Consider the following 10,300-nt stretch of genomic DNA (forward strand, 5'->3'; position numbering starts at 1 on the left):
TGTGAATATTAATTACCTTTTAACATTGATATTATATTGGGATCTTCTAATTTTTTAGAATTCAGAGTATGGTCAGTTGAAGAAGTTCAGTTCCTGTTCTACCATTTTCATTGATGATTCAACTGTCAGCCAGCCGCATCTGAAGAACACAATCAAGGCGGTGGCATTGGCCATTTATTTTCACATTAAGAATCGTGATCGCAGTGGCCAAGGCAACAATGGAGCTCGCTACTTAGATATCTTCGACGAGAAATTACATCCTTTGTCTGTGAGTGACAGTTACTACTTCTTTCCCATTTTGGATGAAATGCAGCTGTTCTTTGAATGTTTTTGGTCTCCACATCAATGTTTTCATATTTCCAAACTATTGTTTCTACATAATATTTCTTTCCTTTCTCTGATAAAAAAAAAAAAATTCTCATTTCTGTTTTTGGGTGCATGAAAAGTTTTAACAAATACAGGGTGTTTGGTCTAAATTTGATGGTTTTTTTTTTTATGTCTCCTTTTTTCAGGAACAACTTGATATATTGGTGAACTGTCTTTGGTGTTGGAGAGCATAAAGATTAACCCTTTAGTGTTCAGATTATTCTATCAAACATAATGCTTATTGATTCTCATTGATTTGAATTAATCATGCATTATCTCATATCTTCAAGAGCTTGATGGTGTAATTACTTAATGTAGAATAACATTGTAGGGTAGGTGCGAGAGCCTGGATCTGGTCAGTTTGAACATAAAACAGATTAACTATTTTGGCCGGATATGGCCGGTTTAAATACTAAAGGGTTAAAGTTGTAGTTGAGAAAAAGTTAGCTGCCATAGAGGATTAGTAACCATCTGGACATTGGAAAAGAGTTACCTGTATCATGATGATTTATGCTGGGTATCAAAATATTGCTGCTCAGTGCTGTGTGAACACTGTAAAGGCTGTAAGATGTGACATGGATGGCTACAAAGATGCTACAGAGACTACAAAGCTGTGGTCAGCAGGAAGGAAAACAAGACATTCTGACTACATCCACATGCCAGAATTCATCCAACAACTGATGAACCGAATTCAGGCCCAATTCAGATGATTACATGAAGCTGCTGGAGACTGTGGTCAAACCCTGGCTGGAGAGGATTGCTACTGGAAGGCCATATATGTGACAGCTGGATTCAGCTCCTTGCCATGCTTCTGGAAAGTAAGAAGTGGTTGTTGGAGAATTTGTATGACTACACCAGCTCCAATGTCTGACCTCCTAATTCCTCCGAAAGTAATCCCTATTTCTTTACTACCCACAAGGGGCTAAACACAGAGAGGACAAACAAGGACAGACAAATGGATTAAGTCGATTATATCGACCCCAGTGCATAACTGGTACTTATTTACTCGACCCTGAAAGGATGAAAGGCAAAGTCGACCTCGGCGGAATTTGAACTCAGAACGTACCGGCAGACGAAATACCGCTTAGCATTTCGCCTGACGTGCTAACGTTTCTGCCAGCTCGCCGAATGTAATCCCATGGATTACTATGTGTGGGTGCAGTTGAGAAAGACACAAACCACAACATGCCTACAACATGAAAGCTGAGCTGGTGACCAAGATCAAGGAGCTTTTTGAAGACCGTCCCAAGGACACTGTGAGGAATGCATGTGAGAGGTTCTGGGGCTGTTTTGATGCTGTGGTGGAATCTTAGAGCAGCTTCTTTGAATAAACTGTTATCGCCCAGCCAAAATCTAGTTGATATTTTTTGATTTTCTTTTTAAATACTTTAATTTTTGGATGGGATATTGTGTTTTCTGTTGTGTCTGGGGAGAGTCATTTTCTTTTTGTGCCTTATAATGTAACACACTCACCGGTAAAATTTCCACTTATTCCTTATTTTTATTTTCCTAAAATTTTCGTTGCATCTTGCAACCTTTTCAATAGTCTTGACTCTCAAAAAGAAAATGACTCTCCCCAGACACAACAGAATATGCTTCAACACACGAACTCATATAAAGAATCTTGCAAACCAAATCCCAAAATGAAATATTGTGTTTTCTTTTCCTTTTACACAAATTGTCAAATTTAGCCCAAATACCCTGTAATTTGTCATTCAAGTGACTGTCCCATTTTTGCTTTCTAGTTTTCAGCTAAATATATTTTAAGCTGATCCCCAAACCATATTATTTTGCATAATTTTTTCTTTTTCTTTTTGTTTTCAACAGAAAGAAGCTGTTCCCTCTGATTATGACAAAAGAGACCCAGAACACAAGACAATTTATCGGTTTGTGCGGACCCTGTTTACCGCTGCCCAGTTGACTGCTGAATGTGCTATAGTTACTTTGGTAAGTGGGGCTGTCATTCTACTTCACTGTTGCCCTGATCAAGTAGAACTTTTAGTGTGTAGGGGTGTGATTGAGAAGACCCAGTAACTAAAGTGAGATCGCAGCAACGCATGTCCGTCCCTGTTAAGAATACCCCTGATGTGTTGGGCGATACGATATGCTTGAGAAGACCTGTTCAGTCAAGTAAAACCAATATTGTAGCTGTGGCCAGTTCTCCTGACTGGCTCCCATGCCAGTGGCATGTAAAGAGCACCAACTGTACGTGGTCAATGCCAGGTCCGCCTGACTGGCTCCTGTGCCGGTGGCACACAAAAAATGCACCATCTGAACGTGGCTGATGCTACTACTCCCTGACTGGCCCCTGTGCTGTTGGCATGTTAAAAGCACTATCCGAACGTGATCGATGCCAGGCCTGCCTGACCGGCTCCTGTGCTGGTGGCACATAAAAATCACCCACTACACTCTTGGAGTGGTTGGCGTTAGGAAGGGCATCCAGCTGTAGAAACATAGCCAGATCAGATTGGAGCCTGGTACAGCCGCTGGTTCTCCAGACCTCAGTCAAACCATTGAACCCATGCAATCAGTCGCGGATGTTAAACGATGATGATGATGATCAATAGACCTGTAGGGTATGTAGATGGTGAGTTGAATAAGTGGGTACATATCTGTAGGGTATATTGGCAGGTGGATAAGTCACTTGATACTGTCAAGAGATCTGTTGTTTCAGACATAGCTTTTCTTTTTTGAGGACCATACAGTAACAGGAAACTTGCTGTTATTGTTGTGGTTGAGTGTAACAGTCTGGGGAGATTGTTTTTACTTTGTGATAAACGTTGTTAGGGTTGCAGTAGGGGTGCAATAAGGGTTGCAGTAACTGCTTTAAATGTCTTATATTTATCTTTGGGATGATGATGATGTTTAGGGATTTTGAGATTTAGAATTTCTTTTTCTGGAATTTGATGAAAGGAAGGGATGGAAGTTGGTAGCTTAGAGAGAAATGACGAGTAAAACAGTTAGGAGACATGTATATAAATTTCACTGTTGCATTTGCAGATTGGAGTTGTGTAATGTGTGAAGATGGCTCTAGCGTTTCGAGCCCATAGACTTATACACTGCAAGGAATTGGCACACTGGTGTGTATATATGAAAGAGTGAGAGTGTCATGTAATTTCTGTTTTGTCTGTTGAGCACAGTCGTGTTTGCTTCTTCTATATGTTGTCTGTGATTGACAAATCTATTGTATGCTATACATCAATACACTGATTTTCTGACGATCGTGGCTGTTGCCAGCCTCGCCTGGCCTCCGTGCTGGTGGTACGGAAAAAACACCATCAGAGCGTGGCCGTTCGCCAGCCTCGTCTGGCACCTATGTCGGTGGCGTGTAAAAAGCACCCACTACACTCATGGAGTGGTTGGCGTTAGGAAGGGCATCCAGCTGTAGAAACACTGCCAGATCTGACTGGCCTGGTGCAGCCTTCGGGCTTCCCAGACCCCAGTTGAACCGTCCAACCCATGCTAGCATGGAAAGCGGATGTTAAACGATGATGATGATGATGATGATAGGAAAGGTGTTATGATGCTGATGATGATGATAATCTGTGTATTGTAGGTTTATCTTGAGAGACTTTTGACATATGCTGAGATGGATATCAGTCCCTCCAACTGGAAGAGAATTGTTTTGGGTGCTATATTATTGGCTTCCAAAGTCTGGGATGACCAAGCTGTATGGAATGTGGATTACTGCCAAATATTGAAAGATATTCAAGTGGAAGAAATGTAAGTCCCTCAACTCTTGTGCTCTTCTGGAATTTCCTTTTTATCACTGTCAGCCTGTTTGCTTTATAGTTTGAAGTGCTACAGTTTTTGTTTTTGTTTAAATTGATTGTTGTTTTCGGTTGAATGAAACTGGACAGGGTTTGCATGTTTAGGGATGTCTTCATCTTCCTTGAAATAACCATGATATTTTGAGATATTGAACAGGATTACTTTGCTGAATTTCTTTTGGAAAATATGCTGGACCTGGTGTGGCAATAAGAGGAAGAGATGTGGGTAAACTAGATCTGGGATCTTATTGAATGGGGTCAGTGTTAACTGAAGGAAGGTTAAAGATAAAGAGCATAAAGTTGGTTTAATTGATCTTTGGAAATTGTCAAAGGTTCATGAGGTGGGCGAGTCTATTTTTGAAACTCAGAAGGAGATGGATACTGTTAGTTACCAGCTGCAAGTGGGCAAGTCTAATACAGAAACTGAAAGGAAGTGAATGAGTCTATTTTAGATGCTGGAATCTGCAATAGGTTATTGTATAACATAACCAGCCCATTTAAGAGTACCCTTCAATCATTGGGCAATAAACTGTGTTTGAGAAGACCTCTTGAGTCAAGTGAGATCATTGTTGTGGCCGATGCCAGTACTGCCTGACTGGCACCCATGCCGGTGGCACATAAGAAACACCATTCAAGCATGGTTGATGCCAGTCCCACCAGACTGGCTCCTATGCCATTGGCACATAAAATGCACCATATGAACATGGTTGATGCCACCTGATTGGGCTCGTGTCAGTAGCATGTAAAAAGTACCATTCAGGCGTGGTCGATGCCAGTGCCACTTGACTGGTCCTGCGCCGGTGGCATGTAAAAAGCACCATTCAACTGGCCCTTGTGCTGGTGGCACATAAAATGCACCCACTACACTCTCAGAGTGGTTGGCATTAGGAAGGGCATCCAGCTGTAGAAACCTTGCCAGATCAGCATGGAACCTGGTGCAGCCTTCTTGTTAGCCAGTCCTCAGTCAAACCGTCCAACCCATGCCAGCATGGAAAGCAGACGTTAAACGATGATGATGATGATGATGATGATTCTATTTACTCTCATCCAGTTTTACTATAAATATACAAGTCTTGGATTATCTACATAAAATGATCAAAGAGCTAATGAAAATATTTGGTAATACACTGGTTTCCTAGTAAACCCTTTTAAGATTTCATATGTCTTAGGTTTATGAAGATCACAAACCATGAAATGAAAGAAGCAACACAACTGGTCAGTAAAACATACCAGTATTGCACTTATCTATAAATGAGTGGAAAAAATCTTGGGAGGCTGTTAAAGAAGATGTTCTGAAAGACTTTGACATCTAAGCCATAATTTAGATGACCTTCGTTATGAAGAAGATTCTGAGAGTAGCAAAGACTTTCTAGAAACCAAAGATATCAAATCTTTGGTCTTTGAAGAATGCACCACTAATGAAAAGTGATTTATGAATATTTTTATGAGTTTCCTTCCATTATGGTAATTTTGCTTTGCAAACCATGAAGCTTAATGATTTTCTTTCTATTAGATATTTTATATAACTTTATTCTTTCATTTGCCTGTTTTTGTTTTTTCTACAATTACTAATTGGCATTAGGAAGGGCATCCAACCGTAGAAACACTGCCAGATCAGACTGGGCCTGGTGTAGCTTTCTGGCTTCCCAGACCCCAGTTGAACTGTCCAACCCATGCTAGCATGGAAAGCGGACGCTAAATGATGATGACTATGTGGTGGGGACATCATTCCTATTAAGAATAGCTAAAATGTTTCGTATATTTAGCTTTTAATGTTCTAGGATTTAAGTTTTTTGCAAGAAATTTTTCCCTCAAAGAGTGCTCATTATATGTGCATGTTTGTTATACTCCATGAAATATGGTAATTATTATGACTTGGCTGGTTCCGAGTTGTTAGGAATGGTAAATGAAATGGTAACTGTTAATAGTAGAGGGGAATGAAGTGGATATCTGAAGGAAGAGGTTAATAGTACATGTTCATGATGATAACACCCACCTAGACATCCATGTTCCAGGTTGCAAATATACCTTTTGACAAACCTGTCCAACCCTACATAAAATTGTCCGTCGTGATTGATTGAATGATAATACTTCCATTATCAACAATATCTCACTGTATCAAGAAGTGACCCAATATTAAATGTATATATTTAATGGGAAATTGTGTTTTATGGTTAGACATATTTTTATTGTTCTCTCTCTCTCTCACACACACACTGCTTATATTTATCAATTTCTGGTCTATTTCTATTAAGGAATGAACTGGAAAGATTGTTTCTAGAAATGCTGCAGTTCAACATAAATGTACCATCAAGTGTGTATGCCAAGTATTATTTTGACCTCCGAGCCCTGGCTGATGCGCATGACCTTTCTTTCCCTTTGGAAGCACTAAGTAAAGAACGAGCCCTCAAGTTAGAGGTAACTTACTGTTTTTTTCTTCTTCATTTTTTTACCATGATTTAGAGTTGTACACATGTCTAAGACATCTTAAATATTCAACAATAGTTTCTTGCCTGTCTTTGATGATGATGTATACAGCTGAGCCAGTGGTTAGGGCAGCGGACTCGCGGTCATAGGATCGCGGTTTCGATTCCCAGACCGGGCGTTGTGAGTGTTTATTGAGCGAAAACACCTAAAAGCTCCACGAGGCTCCGGCAGGGATGGTGGTGATCCCTGCTGTACTCTTTCACCACAACTTTCTCTCACTCTTACTTCCTGTTTCTGTTGTACCTTTATTTCAAAGGGCCGGCCTTGTCACTCTCCGTGTCACGCTGAATATCCCCGAGAACTACGTTAAGGGTACACGTGTCTGTGGAGTGCTCAGGCACTTACGCGTTAATTTCACGAGCAGGCTGTTCCGTTGATTTGGATCAACCGGAACCCTCGTCGTCGTAACCGACGGAGTGTTTCCATACAGCTGAGATTTATTATGAAAAAAAACAAAACAAGAGATTTTGTGGTGTGCATGTTTCTTCTGAATGACCCAGTACACAATGTAAAGTTGTTGGCATTAAGAAGGGTATCTAGCCATAGAAGCCATGCCAAAGTAGACAATGGAACCTGGTGTGGCTTCTGGTCTTGCCTGTTCCACTCAAATTTCCAACCCATACCAGCTTGAAAAAAACAGGTGTTAAATGATGATGATGGTGATGAGTAACTTTGATACTATTGATGAGACGTAGAGGCTGCTTAACTAATTCAATTGATAAAATTCCGGGTAATGAATTGTGCTGAAGTTTTATGAAGGATTTAGAATTAAAGAAGAGGTTTGATTTGACAGATACTGCTTTATAGGATTTTGGTTGAACTTGGATAAGGGGAGAATAGAAAAGATGATGAATGGTAATTTAACAGGTCAAAGGTTGAGAAAGAAGTGGAGTGATATTTGATCTCAATGAAATAATGTGGAATTGAAGGAGGAGGTTGGGTGCAGGTGTGGCTGAGTGGATAAGAAGTTTGCTTCACAGCTATATGGTTTTGGATTCAGTCCCGCTGTGGCACCTTGGGTTAGTTTCTTCTACTATTGCTCCAGGTTTACCAAAGCTTTGTGAGTGGATTTGCTAGATAGAAACTGAAAGAAGCCTGTTATATAAAGTATATGTGTGTGTACACATGTGTGTCTGTGTGTCTTGACATCATGTGATGGGTTGTAAATGACTGCCCCTGTCATACTAGCAGTGTCATTCATTTCTTCCAATATTCTTTTGAAATGTGCCTGGCTGTTGGGGCAGAAATTATTACCTTACTTGGAAACAAGTGAGGGTTGGTGACACAAAAGACGTACAGCCATAGAACGTCTGCTTCAGTAAACTGCATCCGATTTGTGCAAACATGGAAAAGTGGACGTGAAAATGATGAATACTACTAAGAAGTTAAAAAATTCTAGTTTAGAATCTGTTGTTGTAATGGAGACAACTAATTAGTCATGGACAACCAGAGAGGACATCTGGAGATTTATGTTGTGTTTTGTGTGACAAAAGTTTGTTGAAATTAGCAAGTGTTATCACACTTATCCGGCACTCCATTGCCTATATTCTGGTTATGGTTTAGTAGAGTTATCTCGCTTAACTTTCATAACCAACCTGTCATCATTAAATTGATAAACGTTTCACCAGTAGATTAGTTAATCAGTTAATCTCCTCCCTCTACCATACCTATTTCTTTACTACCCACAAGGGGCTAAACAGAGAGGACAAACAAGGACAGGCAAACGGATTAAGTCGATTATATCGACCCTAGTGCGTAACTGGTACTTATTTAATCGACCCCGAAAGGATGAAAGGCAAAGTCGACCTCGGCGGAATTTGAACTCACAACGTAGCCGCAGACGAAATATTACCAAGCATTTTGCCCGGCGTGCTAACGTTTCTGCCAGCTCCCTCTACAAACCGACTTCTGCTAGTTGCTCTCTTGTCACATCCACACCCTTCATCACTTGTAACCATAACCCTCCAGGCTCCACATGACTATGTCCAATCATTTCCCTCCTGTCCATTGACCTTTTGAATTCCCTCCTGTTTTGTCTTTTTTCTTGCCATCATCAGTTTGCAGTGTTAATGACATCCCATTGATGCCCATCCCACTTACTATCAAAGTAATACAAAGTAATACAAAGTAATACAACAGAATTACTCAGGGACACACTCTACCTGGAAAGTAAAGAGTAAAGTCAGTGCTAATAATGTAGTGAAAAGCATAGAAGTTTACTTACTTATTTCTTTATTGCCCACAAGGGGCTAAACATAGAGGGGACAGACAAACAGATTAAGTTGATTACATTGGCCCCAGTGCCTAACTGGTACTTAATTTATCGACCCCGAAAGGATGAAAGGCAAAGTTGACCTAGGCGAAATTTGAACTCAGAACGTAACGGCAGATGAAATACTGCTGAACATTTCGCCCGGTGTGCTAATGTTTCTGCCAGCTCGCCGCCTGGCACTAGAAGTCTACTTACTGTCATGCTGGTGAGGAAACAGTAATGAAATAATCAATTTTGGTCAAGACAATTTTAATTAAAATCATTAATTAATTGTGCTCGATGACAATAGAGGAGTGAGTGTGATGTTTGGCAGTACAATAACATTGGACATGTTTCTGTATTATTAGACCTCATCAGCAAAGCAATCTTTTCTTGTACAAGCTCTGATTTTACCATTTGTAGACATGATTTACTAAGCCAGCAGTTTAACGTATAAACATCAACGTTGATTTGTAAACATGTCTTGTGATAACTGACATAACAACGTCTTTGTCAACAACTCCAGATATAAAAACAGAGGTTAGGGGCAGTTTGAGATGATTCTAGCTGATAGGTCAGCAGGCTGGGTACTGCTTGAGACTGTGTCCAGCCACAGACACCATATTTCTAGAGACTGTTTTCTCCAAAAAAAAGAATAAGCAACATTATGTTCCTTGATTTGGCTGAGTTGTGTGCAAGCACTTAGTTATTAGGTGAATAGGTTTTGAGAGCAGTTGTAGTTGTGTAGACAAGTTCTGTAAGAAACAGGGAATTTGTGAGAATGAAGAATTTAGCATAGAGGTTGGTATTTAGCAGGACTCTGTCCTCAATCCCTTACTATTCATTATAAATCTTGAGGAATTCATAAGTGTGCGTGTTTGAGAAAGTTGGCGGTAGTTTTAAATGGTCGAGCTGGCAGAAATGTTTGCATGCCGGGCGAAATATGTAGCCATATTTCATCTGCCGTTACGTTCTGAGTTCAAATTCCGCCGAGGTCGACTTTGCCTTTCATCCTTTTGGGGTCGATAAATTAAGTACCAGTTACACACTGGGATCGATGTAATCGACTTAATCCATTTGTCTGTCCTTCTTTGTCCCCTCTCTATTTAGCCCCTTGTGGGTAGTAAAGAAATAGGTAGTTTTAAATGGACAATCTGTTGAAGAATTAAAGGAAAAGTTTCAAACCTGTAAGAATGGCTCAGTCCAAAAACCCAAGACCTTATTCTTTGCAGTTAGCAAATAGTGAATGTATCATGGAGGAAGCAAGTCAGTAGGAATCCTATGCTGTGTACTCGGTGTCAGGAATGGGAGATGTCTGACAGATTCACAGAAGACAAGAAAAGTGATGGGTAAAGAGGAGTTCCAATGAAATCGAACTTGTAAACTGTTTGAGTGAATCACTAAATAGTGTAGGCAGGGTGAACCT

General features: G+C 40.3%; 1 protein-coding gene across 1 annotated transcript in view; it reads left to right on the forward strand.

Moving 5' to 3' along the window:
* LOC115209703 (cyclin-Y-like) overlaps positions 1-10,300 on the forward strand; it is a 39,744-nt gene that overhangs the window by 27,640 nt on the left and 1,804 nt on the right. The window contains exons 4-7 of the mRNA XM_029778191.2: positions 59-268; positions 2,194-2,313; positions 3,923-4,089; positions 6,392-6,554. Coding sequence (XP_029634051.1) covers positions 59-268; positions 2,194-2,313; positions 3,923-4,089; positions 6,392-6,554 — 660 coding nt within the window. The remainder of the gene's footprint in view (positions 1-58; positions 269-2,193; positions 2,314-3,922; positions 4,090-6,391; positions 6,555-10,300) is intronic.

The sequence above is a fragment of the Octopus sinensis genome, linkage group LG3 (assembly GCF_006345805.1).
Source record: "Octopus sinensis linkage group LG3, ASM634580v1, whole genome shotgun sequence".
Taxonomy (NCBI): domain Eukaryota; kingdom Metazoa; phylum Mollusca; class Cephalopoda; order Octopoda; family Octopodidae; genus Octopus; species Octopus sinensis.